Source organism: Argiope bruennichi, chromosome X2 (genome assembly GCF_947563725.1).
Source record: "Argiope bruennichi chromosome X2, qqArgBrue1.1, whole genome shotgun sequence".
NCBI lineage: Eukaryota > Metazoa > Arthropoda > Arachnida > Araneae > Araneidae > Argiope > Argiope bruennichi.
Window position 1 is genome coordinate 103,510,229 of NC_079163.1, and position 24,226 is coordinate 103,534,454.

The 24,226-nt window shown below is 27.5% G+C and overlaps 1 protein-coding gene across 4 annotated transcripts in view; it reads left to right on the forward strand.

Annotated features, from left to right (window-relative positions):
• The window catches only part of LOC129960147 (transcription factor 12-like), a 90,727-nt gene extending 67,832 nt beyond the window's left edge, over nt 1-22,895 (forward strand). For 2 of the 4 annotated variants that reach the window (XM_056073327.1, XM_056073331.1), the window contains 14 exons: nt 5,077-5,161; nt 6,143-6,297; nt 7,620-7,856; nt 9,345-9,423; nt 9,504-9,586; nt 11,316-11,375; nt 12,734-12,931; nt 13,621-13,711; nt 14,010-14,247; nt 15,664-15,747; nt 16,833-16,978; nt 17,410-17,555; nt 17,986-18,116; nt 20,280-22,895. In XM_056073327.1, the coding sequence (XP_055929302.1) occupies nt 5,077-5,161; nt 6,143-6,297; nt 7,620-7,856; nt 9,345-9,423; nt 9,504-9,586; nt 11,316-11,375; nt 12,734-12,931; nt 13,621-13,711; nt 14,010-14,247; nt 15,664-15,747; nt 16,833-16,978; nt 17,410-17,555; nt 17,986-18,072 (1,689 nt within the window). In that variant the 3' untranslated portion in view covers nt 18,073-18,116; nt 20,280-22,895. The remainder of the gene's footprint in view (nt 1-5,076; nt 5,162-6,142; nt 6,298-7,619; nt 7,857-9,344; nt 9,424-9,503; nt 9,587-11,315; nt 11,376-12,733; nt 12,932-13,620; nt 13,712-14,009; nt 14,248-15,663; nt 15,748-16,832; nt 16,979-17,409; nt 17,556-17,985; nt 18,117-20,279) is intronic. The other 2 variants (XM_056073328.1, XM_056073329.1) reach the window with 2 other exon arrangements.
• The last annotated feature ends 1,331 nt before the right edge of the window (nt 22,896-24,226 follow it).

A 24,226-nucleotide genomic window follows, 5' to 3' on the forward strand; every position in this document is an offset into this window, starting at 1 on the left:
TAAATTTGATACAAAAAAAAAAAAAAAAACTATAAATTTGTATCTTTGAGATATTTGTCCAACTAATTGTTGGTCCGACTCTTCCACTGAATTCTTCGAAATTGTTTTTAAATTTATATTTAAAAGCATCGTTTCTACCTAGTCCCAGTGTTCATTTCTTCATTTGCACAAGAAAGCATAGTTATTACATTTTATTGTATTGCATATTACCATTGATTTCTATAAAATTGTGGAACATTTTTAGATAACTTTTAAGTTTTTACTGCGGGGGGTTGACTTTCCTCATTTTCTTTCTAATAACTGTTTTGTTGGAGCTATTTTGTGCAGTATGGTTGGAATTAAATTATCATCATTCTGTAGAGAAACTCCACTATTCTTAAGGGTGCCTTAGTACGGTACTTTGCATTTTAAATCATGGGGAAACGCATTGTTCATTAAATGAGAGAGAATAGAAAATACATTTTATTTCTTTTACTGGCCTTTAAATATATATTAAATTGGCATTGAGTGTCTATTGCATTCCGTTATCAGTCTCAATTCTTAATTGATATTCGTTATGGTTATTATTAAATTATCGTGTAACGACATTTTATATTTATGCTAGGTACTATCTTAACCAATAATTTTTTTAATCATTTCTCCTTCTGTGTGTGTCGTTTGTTTCACCACATCCCGATTTATGCCACCGAGATTTGGCAATTTTATAATCATGTTCTTTCTCTATAATGATTAGAATAGGATTTTTTAATTGTAATTACCGGGTATTACCGGGTAATAGATATACTCTGCTGTGCGTTCCCTCTTCATGTAAATAATTTTAGGATATCGACTAAATAATAGGACTAAATATTACTATAACTATTGATTATAATAGGACTAAAACTTGAATGTTTGTTTAAATGTCTAAATTATAAAATTAATTGGAATCCTTGAGTTTATCGGTTTTGAAAATTTTGTGTAGCTTTAATTATCAAATCTTCCATTAAATATTTAATTAGGGCCGTATGATTTGTTTAAACAATAATACTCGCATGGAGCTCTAAACTAAATGTAACAATAATTTAGTATAGAGAAGAAAATCTAAATAATTTTTATATTGCTACCATATTTCTTCTGAAGATGAGAATTATCAGTTGTGCATTTGTATGCATGGTTAGTTTTATTTCATGAGATATTCAGATCTGAATTCACTTAGTCTAATAATAATAATAATAAAACTAAACCGAATGAAATAAGAAAATTACAAAAATTATGACTAAGAACATTTTTGAGGTCTAAATTTTTTTCCCTTTTGGATTTCGATTAACGCCTTACAAAAATTTTAAACGACATTTTCGGAAAATTCTTGATGTTAAAACTATTTTAAAGTAAAATATTTCGGAATATATTTAATGCAATGCATTGTTACGATTTGCTTTTATTAGTTTTCATTGAATTATTAGTTGCTGACAAAAAAAAGGTTGTACCATTAATTTTAATTATCATTATTACTTACTTTGTATCGTTTCCCTATCTTTAAAATTACAAAATGAGATTTGATTTTGATCCATTTTGTTTACTCGAACTTCGATTAAACATGCTCGTTGTTTTTAAAATATATTTAAAATATTAATTTTATAGAATGAAAAAAAAAGCTTAGCTTAATAATTATATTATCTGAATCCAGAATTTTTTGCTCAAATTCAAATCTATGGGTCTACTTTGAATGGTAAGCAGATTTAACGTGATACCTGCATTTTTAGGATAATTATTCAAAGCCTTTCCTGTTTCCAGCTTTTAATTTCTTTTAAGGCTGATTCCGTACAGACGCATTATGTATCGGCTATAAAACTCCCACAGTACATGATCGCCGTAAAACCGGCAGCTGTATCAATGTAAGTGTAGTAACTGTCTTCATATTTCTTCTGTGCGTAAATGATAGTATTTCGTAATTGCGTGCTTCATCTCAAAGAAAGATGCATATTTATTGTGAGTGATTCTTTCTGAAATTGACGTTGAGTCGTGTGTAAAATGTTTTGACGTGTGCTTATTGCTTTGTGTTTGCGTTTAACTGTAAGTAAACTCTTTCTTTTCTTAAGAACAGAAAGACTGTATTTAAAGTGGAAATATAATATTTTTAATCTTCGTTTTTCAAAGATTTTTCTTAATAATTTTAGCGACTCTGTTTAAATCTCGCTGCTGAATGTCTATAATCTGTGCGTATTGGGTTTTGCCTTTTATGAGTTAATGACCAATCCCAAAATTTAAATTTATAAGGAACATAAAGCGTTAATAAATTTGATATTTATAAAAATCTATTGAGATTAACCATAAATATCTTGCAGACCATTTAAAAACGGAATTACACAAAGTATAGCCCAACTCGTTTTGAGCCAAAAATTTTATATTTTAAGAAATATTCGTATATCGTAAAATTATTTTTAATCCGATCATAAATATAAATGCATTCGTGTTTACGAGTCGGTATTTAGAAAATTAAATATAGTACTTAAGTTATCTGCCGGAAAAAGTTGATGCTATCTCTCGAATAAAATTAGTGTTTTTATTTATTTATTTATTTTTATTTTAAAATATTTTATACAATTTGGCTTAGAAAACCTGAATTATAGATTTCATTGTAATTAGATTTTTTCGTCCCTGAAAAACACGATTGATCTTTTTTATAAAAATCATAAGACTCTTAGCTCAGTTTGGGTGCTTTTTTTTTTTGTTTGTTTGTTTAAACAATTTTTTCGTTCTTTCAGTATGCAATGACCATAAAACTGATATTTATTTCCTTCCAAATGACAAAAGAAATCGGGAGTATGCTAGCAAAAATATATTGATAACGAAAAGTGCACTTAGGTGAGAAAGAAAAAATACGAAAAGAGACTGAGGAAGATCCGCTGTTCCAACCCACCAAAAAATGAAACTGGCCGCATCTAGTTGGGGGTGGGAGGACTGACTGGCTATTATCGCTTCGGTGTGACTTTATTGATGCTATGGGAGGAAATGTTCTGATTCTTTCTCCACCTTTCCATTTAGGAGCAAATGGGAAACCATAACGGCAACATGTTATTGATTCCAGTGATGGTGGTCCATCTCGATTCTTTGCATTCTCTGGGTCTGGCGATTCGAAATCGCATTGGCTCGCAACTTTGGCACTTGCCTGTTTATAAGAGAAAGAACATTTTTGGCCTGTGTTTCTTGTTTTCTTTTATGATGGTATTAATAATTTTTTTTGTTTATATGCTTATTAATGCTTATTTTATTCTTCATTGTATTATCTACAAAATCACGAGAATCCTTTAGAATTTTCTGTTTACAGAAAAAAACTTCAATCTTGGATAATTCAATTAATGCTACTTCGATTTCTCTAAAATGAATTTAATATATCTTATTGTAAGCTGAGGTGGAAAATTAAGGATTTATTCTTTGTTCCAGAATTTTCATTCCATTGTTTATAATGCTGAAGAATTCTATGTTAAATGAATAGTAGTTTCCCATTCGTGCTAAATAAAATTAATTTTAATTCTAACTTATAAGTAAGAGGGGATGAGTTCAATAGGGGTGAGAAAATTTGCCTTTAACCTTGCAAATCAGATTTAAAATCTACTAGAATAATTAATGATTTTTTTTAAAAAAAAATTTGAATAAAACAAAATTTGTTAGTTATTATTCAGCAAAAGGCTGAACAGGTACTTGCATTCCAATTCTATTTTTTTTTTTTTTTTTTTTTTTCCTTAATTAACCATCTGAATCCATCAATGTTTCAAGGGTTTACAAAATCGTTGATTCATTTTCTTCGATTTAGAAATCTTTAATCGTGTTTTACCGAAATTTAAAGTGGGACTTATAATTTTGAATTGAATTGAGGATTGCTAAAAAATATACATTACATTCACTATATATTTTGAAAGTGCAAATCTAGAACTTGGATAAAGTATAAAAAGGAACATTTGCTGAAGATAATGAGATTTCCAACTTGATGGCCTAACAAATTTTCTATAATTATACTTAAAATCTATGGGGAAAAATGATTTATATGGTCATAAAACACACTGGTGATAATTAAATAAAAAATTGAAAAACTTAATTAAAAATAATAAGTTAATATGGTTGAAATTATGTTATTTTAAGTGGCCATTATTAGGCGACAAATATTTATGGTCTAATTAGAAAAAGTATGTTGGATCTAATGCTACTGTGTTGTACCTGCTATTTAAATTACAAATGCTACTGTGTTGTACCTGCTATTTAAATTACAAAATGAGCTCGGAATTTTGCGTCTAGAAGACTATTGCTTGTTAATTATATTTTATTGCTCAAAGATTTGCCGTAGGTTACTATTAACTCACTTTCCATGTCTATGACAGAATAGCGTCAAAATGTATGTGCTTCTTATAAAAACATCTATTTTGACCTCAAAAGTTTGGTCAGCAGCAATTGTCGAAAGGGGAGATTTAAGAAAAACTCAGTTCTTTCCTCCTGTAAATCAAATGAAATTTTAAAATTTTTGATAAAATAAACCAAACTGGGGAAGGGGGGGGAAACTTTGTTTTAATAATGATTAATTTTAATGACTTCTGATAAAAATTTAAATGAATTATATGGAACTTAATCCAAATCATTACATTTTACTGTGAGATTGTGAAATCAAGGATCACTATTGTAGGAACATAAATATATGATATGCTTTAATATAAGATAAAAATAAAACATTAGCAACTTATTTCCATAAAATTATCCAAAATATATATATAAAAATAATTGTTATTCTAAGTTATTCTAAGCATTTTTTTAAGCAGACATGGTGAATGTCTTATAAAAATGACAACAGTTTATTATATTTTATTTTATTTTTTTACTTTCTAATTCATGTTTTATAAAAGTCACTGATGCCTCTTATATCAAAATTGGGAAATGAGACGTTGCTTGTCATTTTCTCCAAATGATTGCAACACATTACAAAATTTATATCTATTAGAATTTTATGTATGTCCGTTAACTGAAATTCATCTATTTTTGCAGTTCATTAGTTATATTTGTATATATGAAGAATATTCTGAATAAGTTATGATGTATTTTTTATTACAGCCTTTTACTTCTGATGGTTTTGATCAAGATTCCTCAAGGTTTAATTCATCGAAACCGGGCCCATATTCGGATGCATTTTTCATTGGTAAGATCCGCGGATTTTTATTTTTTAGTGTATTCATATTAAAGTAGTAAAAAGATAGCAATAAATAAATAAAAAAAAACTTTTTAAGTTTTTATAATTTATTGATTGATTTTATTTTTATTGATTACTTCAACAAGCATCTGCAAGAAATGAATATGTTGTTAATTTGAGTTGAAAAAGAGCTGTTCCTAAAAAGAAAATAAATGAATAAAAAGTGTTTCATATTTTAGCGATTTCTAATTTAATTGCATGTTTATTTGACAATTGTAAAGCTTCTTTATATGTGAGGATATCTTGATTTTTCTCCATTTTTAGTTTAATACTTAACATAAAAATATTTTTCATTTTTGTTTCGTAACTTCTCTTTCCTTAATTAATTTTTGATCTTTCTTATTTTGTGTGATTGTCCATTCAAATTGTGTGTTTAAAATAAAATTTTAACAAGTGTTTTACCAGAATTATCAAATTTTATTCTGGTTCAATGTATTAATATTTTTTCTTGTCTAATCTTTTAAAGTTCTTTGCATATTTCGTTTTGAAGATTACTAAATTATTTTCAAAAATGAATATTAGAACATATAGTTGATACTAAATGAATAAAGGGGAAAAAGGTGAACAGAATAAAAACTGAAGGCACGTAAGAATCCTAAAATCTCTATTTTTAATATGATTAATTTTTTTTTTTTTATTTATCTGAATCGAAAATTATTTAAAATTGAGTAAGACTATAATAAGTTCATTTGTTATTATTTAATTAAATATTTTATGAAATATTGGAATTTGAGAAATTAAAACCAACTTCGACATTCGGTTTCATCTGAAGTCATTTGTTTTATTTCTGGGCTCTTGTCTTCTTGTGCATAAAAAAGAAATAAGGGCTGAAATAATTGTTCAAAAAAAAAAAAAACCTTACATGTAGTTTTATTGTAAAATCATTGAATGCTAAGGAGTTGAATTGGTTGCTCTCATTTATTTAATTAGATGGTCCACATGCAGCTCCAGATCCTTGGTCAACTAGTTCGAGTCTACAATCCTCTTCATATTCATATTCGAATTCTGTGATTGGTTTACCAGCTTCTCATCCACCTCCTACATCTTCTGCCTTCTCAACGATGCATCTTCCTCCAGAACCTATGGTACGTATTTTTAGTTTTTTTCTCTTAACTGTTTGCATTTGTTTAAATAAAGGCATTTAGTTCGTTAAAAAATGATAGTTGTTTTGTTACATTATTTTCTTTGCTATATGAATCTCATTTTGTCTGAAAAGAAACAGAGGTGACTAATTTTCATCAAATATTTATTAATGGTGTTTCTGTTTATCTAAACGTTTTAATATTTTTCTGTAAATACACAGCTGAAATGGTTGAGTTAGTTATTTTTCAAGGATTTCTAAATAGCTGGGTGGGAATGGGGGAAAGGACGTTTTCCTTTCATTGTTTCCAACTCAGTTCTCTGTTTCAGAAACTGTAGAGATGCTTCTGAAAGTCCTGTTGATTTTGAGCAGACATTTTTTCTGTTATTCTCTGAATGCTTATAACTGGTCTAGCAAATAATGACTTAAGTATAAGTCCTTAGTTATATAAAACGGTTATAAAAATATTCTTATCAAAAATTAAAATAATTTTAAAAATACTGCCAATTTAGAATCTACCAATGTGTGGAAGCAAATGTTTAAATTTATAAGTCTGATATCTTTAGATGTTTTAAGTGCAAGGTCCTAAATTAGTGAAGATCTCAGAATGGAAATATTTTGTTTGGTCATGCATTTTAATGTTGTTTTTTTAAATTTATTTATAGTAGAAATCTTGCACTACAATGTATTTAGTATACTTGTCATGAAATAACCAGTATAAACACTTAAATATTTTATCTCAGTTAAAAATAATTATTGAATATAGTGATGATTAAATAATTTTTTCTTGTAAAAAAAATAATAGTTGAAAAGAAGTTGATAATTTTTCTCACTTTATCTCATCAATATTAAAAATTATTTTTAATGTTTGGTCTTGTATAGTTAATATCATATTTTTAGAATATAATATTAAATATATTATACTCTTTTTATATATTTTTAAAATGATTTTCCTTTGTAAACAAGAATGTAAGATCTTTTTAAAAATTTTTATTATTATTATTATTTATTTTTGTTTTGAGCATAGTTACTACTATATAAACTTTTCTCTTCTCCAACATGCTTTTAGAAATTTTTTTAAAAAAATGTGAAGTGTTATTTTTTCCCCTTCTGTTTATATACAGTGTACTGTTTCAGTTCAGTTCATTCTTACATATGCGAATTTCCTTGTTATGAGTTTTTCTCTTGTTCAATGTAATAATATATAAGTTAATTTAAAATTATCAATTTTAGAAAAAATTATTTCCGTAAGTAGTTTTAATATTTTGTGAGTAATTTTTTCGGTGTGATTTTTAAAATATCTTAAATGTTATTTGTTTTCCCTAGGGCTATAACACAGTATCAGCTAGCCATGATCCATCTTTGATGGCCAATAGTCTTCCACCCATGTCTAGTTTCAGGGACCCGTCCAGCCATAGGACTCCTATGGCACATTCTTCTGCTTCCCCCCTTTATGGTCAAGCTACAAGTCCTCCAAGTCCATTGAGTTCCACCGATCCTCTGATAAACCGAGGAAGTCAGCCAACACAGACTGGAGATACGTTAGGAAAGGCACTTGCTTCTGTAAGTTTTTATTTTTTTAAAAGATATTTAATGTAGGGAGTAATCAGATTTAGTGATCGTAAGAGTACTATTAGCAGTATGCAACTGGTTATGCCACTAATCGCATCGATGAGTTACGAGGCATTGGATCTAATTGACCTTATTACCCGACTGCGAACAGTGGCGCTACCAAGTAACTAGCTAGTTGCAGCCTGTTAGCAACTGGCAGACTACTTATCCTGAGACATGATGAGGAATTGTACTTCATGTAACCTTTTAGCAGAGAGCGAATGGTGGCGACATTGATCATTCAATATATCTGCATAGCTCATATGAAACTTCAATCGAGCGTTTATGATGTTTCATTTCTAACACTTATATTCATAAGCGTAGATGCTTATTATTTACCTCATTTAATAGGTATAAAAAAAATTGAAAGCGAAGTAAATATTATAATTTCATGTTAATAAAAATTATTGTTCTTCCCATTAGAATGAAATACACCTGAAATACAAATTTAATTACAAGAAAAACAATTATTAGGCAGTAAAAGAAAGCACGAACCATAAAAATAATTTGTCATCAATTTAAAGTAACAAGAATTTTCAAACTTTAATTTAATTGTAAAAGACATATTTGATGACGACTTATTTCAGCTTAAGGATGAATTTTACTTCTGATGCAATACATTTATTTTTGTCAACTCATGTTAAACAAATTTATGTAGCCAAGAAAATCATAAAATGGAGATTTCGATATGCAAAAATAATTGAAAAATTTGCAGTTATCCGCACTCATATTGTCGATAAATTATAGTAAGTAATATGTAAAGTCACTTTTTTTCTAACCCCTCGTCTTTTGCTCTTCAATAAAAGAGCAAGCAGAAATTCTTCTTGGACGACTTTCTCTCGAATGACTGTTTCTGGGTATGAAATAAGCAATTATGCTTAAGTTGAGCGAGCAGTTGCGAACGGAAATGGTGATATTTCCAGATAAATTGTGAGTTGCACCACTAGCCCTTTCTGGCTAATAGCGCCCTAAGAATGAATTAACGAAATTTTTGAGTATTCGTATTAAAATAACACATGTTCATAATTCTGATTCTTTTCTTTTGTTCTTTCTTAATTTATTATTTAATTGCGATCTTGATTTTATGCATTTAACTGGACTTTACTATTATGATATGGAATTTTAAAAAAAATACTAATTCAACTCGATCTTTAAATTATTCATTATGTATGAATCGTAGAGAAACTAGTGCAGGATATATGTTTGTCCTTTTGCAGTTAGAATTCTCATTTGGATTCGATTAGAATAGTAAAATTTTTAATAAAGAGCAACTGAATAATATATGATTGAATTTTGTCACATTAGATTCTCTTATGTTTGTAAACATACGTTTGGTATAAATATTTATAGCTAGGTTTAATGTAAATACTTTAATATGTATTAAATATGTATTAAAAATGTATTACTTAAATATACTTAATATGTATGTATTTTATTCAGATATACTCAGCTGAACCACCTGGAAATAGCTTCACTTCTACCCCTGCGACCCCTGTTAGCTCTCCTTCTCCTCTGTCTGGTAAGTTTAAATTATATGTACTATTTATTTGCGTAGAAATTATTCGATCCCTGGTTAAAAAAATACAATATAAATTTCAGGTGTAACTCATTGGTCCCGCAGTGGTGCCCACCCTGCCCCCACACAAAATTCCGATTATACTGACCGAACGTTACTTCCATTGGTAAGATATATATTCTGTACATTTTGTCATGCATTTACATATTTATAGATATATGATATATCATACTGTTAATAAGATTTAGTATAGACATTCGAAAACACGCTCAATTTTTTTTTCTCTCTTTTTTTTCTGTATTTTTTTTTCATGGTTTAAGCAAACTGAGATGAATTTTGTATAAAACAAATCATTATTTTATTAATTTTTTCTCTTCGCCTCAACAGCTGTGGAGTACCTTCAAATGATGACATGTATTGCAATTTATAAATACCAAAGGATTACCACCCTACAATATTCCCTTATTTTACAGAAAACAGGCGTATTCACTAATAAAATAAAGGATATTCTTCATTGATATCCTGTTAATGTGAATGCATGGAAGTTAATAGATCGAAAAAGGAAATCGAAGTAATTACAGAATTTACAGAAGTAAAATACATAAGTACATAAGTAAATTTACAGTAGAAATTACAGAAGTAAAAGGATGCTAAGATTGCACTGATATGTATGGGAAATATTTTATGCTTATGCATTAAATAAATTTTTATAATTTTTTATATTCATTTGATCGAATTTTCTGTATAAAAAACGAACATAAGTACAAATTCATAAAATTAATTTGACACTGAAATAGAGTAAAGGAAGAGACGGGGAAAAGAAAGCACTGCATTTGTTAGTCTACATATATATTAATATTTATAATATATTACAAATGATTTCAATGATAAAAAAATAATTTATACATCAAGGCACACAACCGGAAGAGTAACGTTGATATTGCATAAGCAAATCTATACTAAACATAAATGCTCTGCTGCCATGTATAAAATAATCATATAATGTTTTATCTAGAATAGAGCAAATGAAAACCGAACTGTTAAAACAGAAGGTGAATGTAAAAAAATTTTAACACAAATATATAAGCGAAAGAAATACAAAACGACTTCAGGAGAATGAGTAGAAGCAGTATTATTAATCAGTGAGATTCTCTCAGGCTGTAATATAATGAATGGTATCCTACAACAAATTAATTACAGTAGATATGCATTGGAGAGCGCAAATATAGAAAGCGAATGGTAATAATGCACAATTAAGTCTATACTAATCATAAATGCTATGCTATCATGTATATAATGAACATTTTTCTTGGACTGAACAAACAGAAATAGAAAGGTTAAAACAGTTTCAGTTCAAAAACAACAGAATGTGAATGACACAAGCTTAACAAAAATATAAACGAAGGTGATGAGAAATGACTCCAAAAGAAGGAACAGAAGCAGTATATTAATCAACTGTGTCTTTCGAAAATAGTACAAATAAACTGTTTTTTTTTTTTGTTGTTGTTTTTTTACTTTATGTTTTTAGTTTTCATAATTGACTATAAAGCATTTATATTTTTCTGGAAAATCAGAAAGTGGTGAGAAACTTTATTTTTAAGACTGATTTTAATTAAGTTTATTTATTTCCCATTGTAAAATCATTTTTTTCCACCGGTATTTATTTTGTAATTTTGCATGACTGTTTTTTTTTTTTTTTTTTTTTCTATATCCTTTCTTTTTTTTTCTTTTTAAATTGTAGATACATATAATTTGAACGCATGATTTTATCCTGCTTGTTATAATATTTTGTGCTTTTTCCTGGTTTAGTTTTTGTGATTATTTAATATTGTTGATTTATTGCATGTCGATTAATATTGTTTTTGCATTTGTCCTTTGTTACTTTAATTGTGTAGCAAGGTCGTCTGGAAGACAGACTAGATGAAGCCATACATATCCTCAGAGACCATGCTGAGGTATAGTAGTTATTTTGGTTCAACAGATTCATTAATTTCGCTTTTTTATGCAAAATTTTTTAATTAAAGAATAAATAATTATTTTTTAAAAAAATATTTGAACTTTTTTATTTCACATTTTTGTTATAATGAGAAAATTTGGAGTGACTGCTGTGATTTTAACATCTGTTGGTAGGTTTTAAAACATTTGAATTTACTATGTGATTGACATTTTACATCTGAGTAAAGCTGTTTATTATATATGATGTTATGTTTACTTTATTCTTTTATTGATTGTGTTAAATATATTAGCAAATTTATCATGGATTTGGTGTTAAACAACTGTTTAACACTGTTGTACAACTTTATTTAATCCTATAGATAGAAACATATTTTTGAGGCAAGTTGTTTAACTTTTCTTTAAAACTGTATTTACGATTTTGATTCTTGTTTTTTGGTTATTTGTCTTCTATTCTTATTCTATTGTATTGTTGTTTGTATAATTACTATCTCTGCGGTTTAGTCTGTTTTACTAAAATACAGTGTACCTATTTTTGTAGATATGGACATTTTTTAATGAAACTCATTTAATGTATCTTATTAAAAATGTGTTTGCTTATAATAACAATATCTAAAAAGACCGTGGGTATGGGTGGATCTCAGATTTGACCCCCTCCCCTAAATTTCTTTTTTTATGGATTAATGAAGTTCTGCTGCTTAAAGATCGATAGTTTAATTGAACTCAAAGAGTGCATTCAAATAAAATAGCTTTTTGAGAGGTTTTTTGACATGCTTCCAAATTTGTTTCACATTTCTAAAGATTTAAAATTTTGATAAAACTTTTATACGCCTTTTTTTTTTCTTTTATTGTTGCTTTTCATAAATATTATCTTTTTTACAGTCATATTTGAGCTTAAAAATACAAACATTTAATTTATAAAAGTGTGTAGTTAAATCTGGAACTCAGAATACAAATTTCAGAATGCTGTGTATATAAATATGCATTTTAATACTTTCTTAACACTAAATCTTAATAAACATTTTTTTTAACTCTCTTCTTTACAAAAACTGGTACTTGCTTTTGAAAATGAATTTAAAAAAAATACGTAAAATGTCTGCAAATGGGCCATATTACTATATTTATTTCAGTGTATCTTAATTTCTTATTCGTTATTTACAGTGAATGTTAAGAACAAGCTGATAACTTCCCATTCAAAATTATAAGTCTTTTAAAAGCATGCTTTTAAGTTCAGGTTATTTTTCTTGTGTATATACTGTCGTGCATTTTCATACTTATATTTCAGCAAATATATATATATTTATTTAATGTTTAATTCTTGTCAATGTTATAAGTTATATGTATATTTTTTCTTGTATAGCAGTCTCGAGGCGTGATGGAAGAACGGTTAGATGATGCAATAAATATATTGAGGAATCATGCAGAAGGACCAGGGATACAGCCAGTGCCTCCTACAACAACTTTAAATGATATTTCCCCGGTTACTGCACATTCCAATGGACTTATTCCTCCTCAGTCATATCCTGGTGTTGCAATCATATCTTTAGATCCTCATGTGGTAAGTTGAGGGGTTGTTTAAAGCAACTTTCGCCTTTTTCTCAAGCTGAACATCGATTATGTACCGATTCATAGCTATACTTATAAGCCAGTTCAAAAGTATCTAATATTTTAATTAGGTTGAATTATTCATACAAGAGCTAGTGCTATATGATTTTTATCAGTTGAGTTTTTTTTTTTCATTAGTTATTTATTATAATTTTTAAATGCTGACTTTAAATGTCTCTGAGATGAATGACTTTGGGACATCATTCCTAAAATATTTAATTCAAATACCTTTCATCATCTCTTTGACATCTTCGTCTGATTTCGATTCTGTTTGATAAATGGTAAGTTTTAATATTGTGCTCAATGTTTTATATATATTTTGTTGCAAATGTTTGGTCATAGCCATATGCTTCTCTTTTTAAATTTTCTCTAAAATGTCTGTTATATCTGATCAGTATACATGTTCACACCTAAAAACTGATAAAATTTTAGTGTATGTTTTTAAAATCAGTGAATTTTTTATTTGATCTGTTAAGTGTGCTAACATACGTTTACAACTTTCTGTTCATTTTTTTAAAAAAATTGAATATTGAAAAAATTTTTACTTTGTGAATCTGATTTGTATATGGAACTGGTTACTGAAATAATCAAAACTGAAAAATTATTCTGATTGCTGCCTTTCTATGTTTTTATTCTCTTCAGGCTGGTCCAAATACTCTACCTGATAATGTATTAAGAAGTCGAACATCTCAACCAGGATCATCCGGACAATTATCTGCTTCTCAGCCTTTTGGTATGTGTCTTCAAAAAGCATATAAAAATAGCCTTTTAAATATTAGACATTAAACAAATCTGAATGTAATTTCATCAATAATAAAGTTCATGTCATGTATAGCCTTGTCATCAGTTTATTTATTTTACTATTCAAATTTCAAGTGTGTGTGTGTTCCAGAAAGTTAATTTTGAAATTCTTTCAATAAATAATTCTTTAGACAGTTAACAAATAATAAATTGTTGATGTGTATTATTTTGTTTGATTTGAGTTAATACTACAAAAAATCATAAATAATAATGCTAAGAATATTTTTTAGTTACAGGTTTACCCCCTGATACTCTTCCAAGTTTAAAAGACAAAGTGAAAGACATTGATAAAGGTGATTTAAGTAGAGGTAAATCTGCTACACCTAATGCAAATTCAACACCAACTGTCAGTACACCTACAGGAAATAGTGTGTCAGGGACGCCTCCTGTGTCATCTCCAACTTCCACATCATCAAACACTGCTTCAAATATAGCTTCTAAAGGAACTAAGAGATCTAGGACTAGGTTGTAAGTATCTAAAATCGAAGTACTTATTGATATAAAAAAATTATGATATGTTATCATCAAATTAGTAACATATGATGACCCTGATTAATTTTATTTTTTTAAACACATGTATGGTATGTATACTTTACTGATAGTCCTGTTGCGAAGTAAAAACTTTATAATACCATTTTAAGATTGTTTAATATTGAAATAATATTGAAATGCAAATATGGTATTCAAAAGCTAAAACTTTTTTTGTTCTTTTAATTAGTGCATTATATAAAAAAAAGTTTTATGTAAACATTGCATTTTATTTGCTTTGTTGTTGGTAGACAGTGAATCACCTGAACATAATATTTGAGGTTTGTTTTGCACTTGACGGTGAAATTGTAACAAAAGAAAAAAAGCAGAAGGACTAGTCTCTACTTTGTTTATGATAATCTCTTTAGCATTAAATATATATGATAATAAGTACAAGATATCTTTTGAGAAAAGACACAGCTTGTAATTTACTCTTTAGCATTTTAGAAAACACAAAATTGCAAAAAGTCTCTTCATAAAACCATGTGTTCAATCTCATTAAGCTCATATTCTTTTCAATCTGTACATGGAATTTCCTCCAAACGTGTTGCAAAAAACAAATTTTTTTACATATTCTGAAATTTTTTTCATTCTTATGTCCTCCTCTTTAGTTCATTTTTTAATTGTGATAAAATATTAAGATGGCTGTAATTAAAGTAAAAAAAATCTGCTTTTCAAAAGTATCTTGATTCAGACATAATACATTTCCATGGAAAATGCGCATTTCAACGTTTCCAAAGTCAAATTTATCATTGATAATTAAATGAGATTAATTTTCTGAATATGTAATAATTCTGTAATATTTTAATATCTCAAGCACTTTTTGTATGAATGTATTCTTGTATTGCTCAATTCATTGTACTTATTTTAATTCTCATGGTTTATGTTTGGCAAGGCACATTTTTTTTATAAAGTTTTTGTTTGTCCGAGCCTATCTCGTCTTTTGTTTTATTCCAAACTGATAAAAAAAATTATAGTTTATTTTAAGGTAAATGAAATGTCAAGAATCTTATAATAATTTCTCTCTTTAATTTCAAAACAACATAGGATGTTTTCATGGTACACATCTCTACATTTATATTCCTTTTCCTATTACAAAAATAGTGTTTGCTTTTTAGAAGATCAGCTGGAAACACCAGCCGTGTTTTCAAATTGTCTTGAAATTTTTTCCTCCATATATATTTCCTTTATTTCTTTCTTTCTTTTTTAGTGTTATAGAAGTGCATGTTTTAAAGGAATATTTTAATAATACTTATTACTTTTTAAATATATTACTTATCCTTTTTGCTATTGTATTTTATTCTTTTAACTTACAAAGGTAAAGTACTATATTAAGTATTTAATCTTATTTTGTAGTAGTTCTGGGGATGAAGACGAAGTTCCAGAAATAAAAGCTGAGAAAGATAAGGAAAGGAGGCAGGCCAACAATGCTAGGGAACGGTAAAAACTTATTAAACAATTTTATGTGCCATTTAGAAAGATTCTTAATTAATCAATAAATTAATCCTTTGCACTCCTATTACCAGTCTGACTGCCATTGTACAGGGTATATCGTTTTCACATTCTCGTTTGAAAATGATTATAAAAGAAGTATAATAGCAAAACCTTTCACAATAAAGTTTAAGAATTATAACAAACCTATAACGACCTTTAAGATTCCTAAGTACTTTAGGACTTAGAAATCTTATACTCGCATAAGTTTTAGAAATCCTTATAATCTTATATGTATGAAAATGCATCTCATTACTTTTTGGAGTGCAAAGAGTTATGTTTTCCCAGTTTTCTAATTTGTATAAAATTAGAAATATATTTATAACGGTTTGAAATTTAGCAATTGCATGTAAAAAAATAAAATTTTTAAATTCTAAAATAGTTTGAAACAAAGCAAATATTGCTCTTGTTAATTTAAATTTGTTATTTTTGACGGTTTTGGTGTTTCTGTATTTTAATATATGCTAGATTATTAGCAGAGTGGGGAAATCTGATTTGTTTTGTAATTCTGATTTTTTTTACCATATCCTAATCCCAGATATTTTGCTTCTATTTCTCTACAAGTTTCTACATATTTATGTTAATAATATCTTTTTTTTTTACTACATTTATATGTATTAGTCTGCTTTGAGATAAAAATTTAGTATTTGAAATTTGTGTGGAATTTTTATGTAGTGTATTTTGACCATTGATTGATTGTCCTCATTAGTTAATGATAACCTGTTACTCCATAATACAAATATTAATAACGTGTTATCTGAAATAAAACTAACGAATCCAAATGAAGCAAAAACTTTTATATATTTTGGTGTTAAAATATATGTTATGAGTGAGAAATGTTTTGAATGGGTTTTAGTGTTCAATGTCTTTTAGTTCACTGTAAAGTTAATAAAATGGTTATGTGTCGGTTAAATGTCGGAATTATGTTATATAGGTAATAACTCTATAAAGATGAATAACATGATTCAGTTATCATGGCAGTTTTATTTTTATAGATATGAATGATTCAATAATTGTTTTTCTTGCCATTACAGAATTCGTGTTAGGGATATAAATGAAGCTTTCAAGGAATTAGGCCGAATGTGTATGGTTCATCTTAAAGCTGATAAAGCACAAACAAAACTAAATATTTTGCATCAAGCTGTTGATGTAATTACTAATCTGGAGCAGCAAGTGAGAGGTTAGTAATTTTTCTGTGGCTTTTTTCCCCCCATTCTTTGTTTCGATTATAATGTTATGTTTTTGCCTTATGAATTACTAACGTTAAAGACCAATTTGTATGTAATAAAGCGAAAAATTTTACGTTTAATTTTATTGTCATATTTCATCTCTAAAATAACTACAATTGCTTAAAAATGAAGAAAACGTTTTGAAAAGTCGTTTTTCTTTATCCTTTAAATTTAGTGTGAATGAAACTAACGTATTTGGTGAACCATATTTATTAAATGAAACTTTTTGCTATGTAGTTTTATATGGCTCAAATAATAGGCTCAGTTTGTGCAAAACAGTCCATTAACTGTTCATATAAAAAATATAGATCATAAAATTAGATAATTGTTTTTTAATACTATTTTTTCTGATTTGTATTTATTTGATAAAATTTTATTCCAGAAAGAAATTTAAATCCCAAGGCAGCCTGTTTGAAAAGGAGAGAAGAAGAAAAAAATGAAGAAGGTCCTAAATTGGGAATGCATGCAATTCCTCACCCACAAACACTAGATTCCCTAACACATCAGCGGTTGGCTACTTCATTACCGGTTCGTATGTTTTAACAATATATTTTTTTAATTTTCCAGAGTAACAATAATTCTTTAAGTCTATTTTGACCTTTTGTAAGATGTATAACACTGGGGGGAAATGTTGCATGTTTATGAATGTTTTGAGAGCTGAGGGCTTTTTGGAAAAGTAATGAGAACTCACTTTTAGATATATTTTAAAATCTTTTTTGAATACAAAAAAAAATTAAATAAAAAAAATGTCAAAATGTGATTTTTAAAAGTATTTTCAGAAATTCTTTCGAATTATTATTACGATGGTAGATTATTAAGTTTTTGCTTAAATTTGAATGTTTCTTTTCTAATACTTTTTGGATAGTTATTATACTTCATAAAAAATAAGATATATGAACCTATTGCTTAGTTCATGAAGTTATTTGATCTTTTGGTTCATTTTTTTAAATCAATGTAGGGAATCCTAGCACCAATGACATTATCAAGTCAGTGTACAACGACATTTGCTGATGGCCATGATATTGACCAACCACTTCTGCCTTAAGACTAGGGTAAATGGAGAAAGAAGAAAAAAGCCAAACTACATGGGTAAGATAGTATTTTAGGTTCCTAAAAGTTTCTAAATATATATGCCATGTTAAAATATAAATTGCTATGTCTAAAATCCTCATGTTTCTTATAAAATATTGCTTATAAAGTGGAAATTGTGATGGTAAGAACTTCAGAAAAGTATTTTACTCTCCACCTGCATTTATACGTCTTTTAAGTTAAGGCAGCAATGTTTCACAATGTTAATTTCAAAAAAATTAATTTTTGTATTCCCTTTTAAGTAATATTTTGATCGATTAATAGTTTATATAAGATTTTATTAAAAATACCTACCAGTTTGGATAGCAATTAAGAAATTTCTTTAAAAATATAAGGGTTTGTTGGTTATTTTCAAACTTTTTAGGAATATTAGTTTCGTATAATGAAACTTAGTTGATTTGATTTTTTCATTTTTATAATTAGAATATTTTCTAAACATTTTTATTTATATTATTAAACCCTCTTTATTCCCCTTTTCCGCTCTTTTTCAGTTATATATGTAATACAGATATTATTCGGCATTTCTTCATATTAGGATTTTCACATAGTTAGTTGTTTATTTTTTGTTTCCTTACAGAGCTTTTAGCATCATTTTCATATATTTAATTTAGAAAGTCATTGAAATTTGAGAAACTATAGAATGAAAAGAACTTTCTAATGTTTAGTCACTAAAGAAATGGCTTTATTTTAAACGCCAATTGAAGACCCATTATTGTGGTGGAATGCAAATATTTTGGTAATGTAATTAATAAAACTTCTATAAAACATATCTATGGTTAACTTATGGAAGATCTCTGCGTTTAAATTCATATAAATTTTCTTGTAGTATACATACATAATCTTATACTCTTTTGAAATGTATTGTATGCATTACATTTGAATTATGAAGTAAACAATGTGATGCTGTTGAAGTTTTATATTCTAAATCAAATATTAACTCTTATTTAAACTCTAATATAAAATTAAGCTTTTCTAAATGTAAATGAAATGACAGTATATGGAATATTTTTAGCTTTATTGTTAAAAATTATTTGGATAAAATAACCTTGAAAATAAACAGATTGCATAATATTGCAGAGTACAAACCCATGATATGTAATGAAATTTTAGATTTAATAGGTAAATAATTAAACTCAGATTTTTCTGTTTAGATGCTATTTATTATTTTATGTGTAGGCATTCAATTATTTACTAAATCCAAGAAATTGTGTATGATGCAGAATAAGCCTTCTTGTACATTCTCTGTTATCATGCTTTAAATCTTTGTTATGATGCCTTCAAAGCAATATCTATATTTTGAAAGATTAATTATAAAACATTTGCAAGGAACTAGCACTCTTATCCCTCCTTTTTTAGATTCCTTTACCATGTTTTAAAAAATGTCGCATCTATTTCAATTCAATAAAAAATATTTTATATTAAGCAATTTTTTACATAAAATAGTTTGTGGTAAATGAAGTTTGTGATAAGCAAATTTTGCTTGAAAATGTACTCGCCTAAAACTGTGGGGAAATCGTAGCATTTTGAATTTTAATTTGTAAAATAATTTTTTTTTTTACAATGTAAGTTACAGTTTTACAATGTAAGGTTTTTAAAAAAAACTAACACTGTTTGATCTTTGTGATAAAACTTGAATTTTTATATTTTTAAATCTCTGTATTATGAATCTGCTTTTATAAAGGAGATTGAGAGCTGTCAGTATTATTTTGGTTAATTTTAAAAAGAAAATTAACCAAAAATTGCTTGTGTAATTTGATCACTTTCTGGTTGTTATTTTGGTGTTAATGAGTGCTTTTAATAACTCTCATTCTTTATTAGTAGGAATTAAACCTACAATTAAATAAGTTAACTAGTGTAAACAGTTCATTTGCGTTTGATTATCCTCATTCATTAACCATTAGGTGAAATTCAAGCTAGATTTATGAGTATTACGGACAGATGTCATATTTTTTCCTAAAGTAACGTTCATGACATGTTTCATCGCTTATTCTTGTTTCTCCGGACCTAGTTTTTCTGTAGTTACTACTGTTTCCGTTGTCTTTACTGTTGTGTAGAAATGATTGGCTGTATAAATATTCTTACTTCTCTTTGTGATTTTTAAAAAATAAGGAATTAAATCCGTAATTTTCATTTCATTTCATTTCTTATGTAATATTTTTCCAGGGAACATACTCTTCTTCCTCCTGGTCAGCCACCTCTGTATAAAGAACTCAAGTCCAGCCATTTTTTTCCTTCAAAGGAGATGCCAATTAACTCTTCCAGCGGCATGTTTGCTGACCCTTCAATTGCTCTCTTCACAGCATTTCTTGAGGAGGATATAAACAACCACATAATTTGACTCAGTATGGCTACATGAAATGTTGCCCTTAGCTGATGTAGATGTCATTTATGTATATGAAAAAAAAAAACATAAATTTTTTATCATTATCATTAGTTGTAAATGGTTGTTAGCATTATGTTAGTTGCCATCTTGTGTATTGTTTGTTATTTTCAATTTGTATGATTATCTTATCCATGGTTCATGTCTGATTGTTTTTAAGATCAGTTGCATTTATGTTTATCATTATATTTATGTTTTTTTAATGCTCGTCCACGTTATGGAAGTCGTATACATGCACCAAGTTGCCAAAATATTTCTTTGTTTTATTATGTTTTGTCTGTAGGACAGCAAAGGTAGAGATACTTTTTATATTTGTTTTTTTTTCTTTCGTGTTTTAAATCATTTGTTTTGTGGTAGCTATTCATTTACCCTTGTACATTTACAATTATTATTTAAAATTAATTCTTTTTTATTTGAATGAAACACGATTGTATACAATTCTAAAAATGCCAGTCAATCTACTATATGGAATGAGGCAGTTCTTCATCTTTTAATACGCTTATATATATATATAGTGCTTACCTTGCCAACAATGGAGAATAAATATTGCCTCTGTTATAGAACTTATTGCTTATTTATTGACTCAAATTAATTCTGAAGTTCGCCTCTGGAAAGCTCCTTATACACTGTGTTATATCATTCACTTGTATAGGCAGCATTATTCCATGTACAGATGTTTTATAGACATATATACATTTCTATGTCAAAGCTTTCTATAAGCAATATGTTTTCTATTTCAAATGTTTTAATTTGAAATTTACTTTAAAATTTTAGATATAATGTTCAAAATGTTTTTACTAAGTTGTAATATATGCTTTTTATGACTTCTTTTAATACGATAATGATGACATTTTTTAATTACTTAATCTTTAATCTTATACTCTTCTTAAATTTACAGCGAATCTAGTTTTCCAAAATTGGCCTTATTGTTTCTTTGTTTAAAGTAAACGATCTGCATTTATTTCATATAAATCATATGGTTTAAAAATTTTCTTTGTGGGAAAAACTTGTTATGTGTTATATATTATTGGCATTATTTTCTAGAGATTATGATTTAGATGAGTGTAATATATTTTAACTTAATTTAATATAACTTCGATTGTTATTGCAGAAAAGTAACAAAGGCAAATGCATTTAGCAATGTAGCCATATTGCGTATGCGAATTGAGCATTTTCTTAATTTGAGATTATTTTCTCTTTAAACTCATAAAAGAATGTGAGAATTCTATGTAAAACTTGAGTATGACTGTTTATATTTCCTCTTGAAATGTCATGTACATATAATCTGTATAGGAATAGAATCAATAAAGTATTTGTCAGTTGGAAGCTGAGAAAATTTTATAATTTCAGGAAAAAGTATTAGTCATTCATTTTTTTTTTATTTCAGTTTATTGATGTGTTTTGGTGAAACGCTATGTATAAAATTTGTAATGTGTGAAACTTCCTTATTTTTTTTTCTTTTTGTAGAAAAATATATGTAATTTTCGTTGTCATTTAGTTCAATACATTTGAGTCATCATATCTGATTATCTTTATCTTTAACAGTCTATTTATTTATAAGATTTTTCTTTTTGTTAATTACATATTTGATCCATTTGCATCAGTGAATGAATGGTATAGTTTTTATATCCATTTATTCGTTTTTCTTTGAGAGGTCAAGTTATTAAATAAGTTTATATTCTTAAATGATGTTCTTTCAAAATAAAAATGATGCAAATGGGTTGAAGCAAATGATTTACTTTGTACTGCTAAGCAGATGACTTGATTTTTTTTATAAAAACATTGCAGTTGCTACAGTATTTTAATTAGGTCTTTATAAAAAGAGAATTTGAAAAGTTCCTTTCAGTACAAAAGCCATATGAATAACAGTTATGTATGATCAATCCCATGCTTCCCTTGTTAAAATTATATTTTGTTGTAAACAGTATTCTTTAAAATACACTAAGCAAAGCAGATTGTGTATTGCAGTTTTGAAAGTTGTATGTAACAGAGTCAGATCTGATGTACAAATAGATTGAAGTCATGGAAGAGAAAATTCTTGCACTTTATACATACTTTCTGCAATGATCATCATATTTTTATACTGTTCATCATCATCATTAGAAGCTATGTTGTCTCTGCTGGGATTCTATCTGGACAATTGTACAGACTGTTTTTGTTGTAGTGTTACTAACTACTATTGGAAACAGTGCAAGGTGGTGGATTTTCTGCTGGCGTATTATCGCACACCATCATGACAACAATGCAGGTGGTGTGTACTGTTGACTATTCACACCTGTTACACACTTCCTCTCCTGGCAGAGGAGGGGTTTGAATATAAATGGTGCCATCTTTCTTAATATTGTTTTTCAATTCATTTTAGTGTGTGTATGATAAAATAAAATTAGTTTTTTATTCTCTGTCGGAAATATTTTTGTTCTGACTTAAAATTTTTTCAATGCACATAGTGTCTATTTAATATGAAAAAAATTACTATCATTTATCTTGTCAAAACATTAATTTTGCATTGGACATTTCCATTTGTGATAGTATGTTTGACAAATTTTAACGCATTTAAAATTAAAAATGAAAAAAAAAATTTCGTAAAAGCTTTACTTTTCTAGTAAAAAATTTCATACTTTAAAAATTTCTGAGCGGCATAATTTTGTCAGATGCTTGGCCAAAAAAGATGATACTTTTGGAATTACTTCACTTTATTTTTGTATGAAGGAGAAACGCATTCCTTTGCACCTGAACACAAGAGAAGGACGGCATATTTCTGCACGTGTGGTGCATAAAGGATTTTTATCTCTTCGCTCTGGGCGTAAGAAATGCGTTAATCACCAATTTGTAGAGTGCGAATTAGAAATTTAAAAAAAAAATGCGATTCGAATCAAGAAATAATTGAAAATTTTAGAATAAAGTAACGTGGTGTGATTTAACATAAAAAAATAGGAAAATAAGATTTTTAATTATGAGTATCATTACATTATAAGTTTTTCTCTCCGAATAAGAAATAAAGCATTTTGTGCTTTAAAGATTTCCATATATATGATTATCTTAATAAAATTTTATTCCTAGTAGTTGATTGATAGAAAATTATGTATCAACAGATTTTATTACATGTATTTTAAAGTTTGTTCTGTAGAAAAGTTATTTTTTTGAAGAGATATGCTTATTAAAACTGTGAATTAAGCTATATCTATACTGTGATTTATTATGCAGATAAATAAAATGGAAAATTAAATTGCTTATTAGAACTAATTTGAAAACAAAAGAAAATTATTCTATGTTACTCACACTATACTTTTCATTGTTGTAGATTTGATAATTGCAGAGTTAAATATTGTAACTGATAAAGAATGACTAATTTTATTTTTTGCAGTAGCTGTTTTATCACTTGATAATACACAATACCTTTATTAACTTGGAACTACTAGATTTAAAAAAGAAATGTGATTGTTTTTAGCTTTTAAAAACTGCAATATATATACATATAATCAGCCATTGCAATGAAACGGTATTCTTTTATAAATTACTAGCCGCATTTGGTGATCATCTGATTTACCGGGATTAATGGTTGTTGAACATTTCAATTAAATATTAGGCATACATATGTCTTAATGCAAAAAACACCTCACTTTTTATAGACATATATTTCCTTTTAAAATCCTTACACCATTCTGTTCATTGTGCTATGCATTTTCCTAATTTTCCGTCGATACCTTTATATGCCCTGCTATTTATCAGG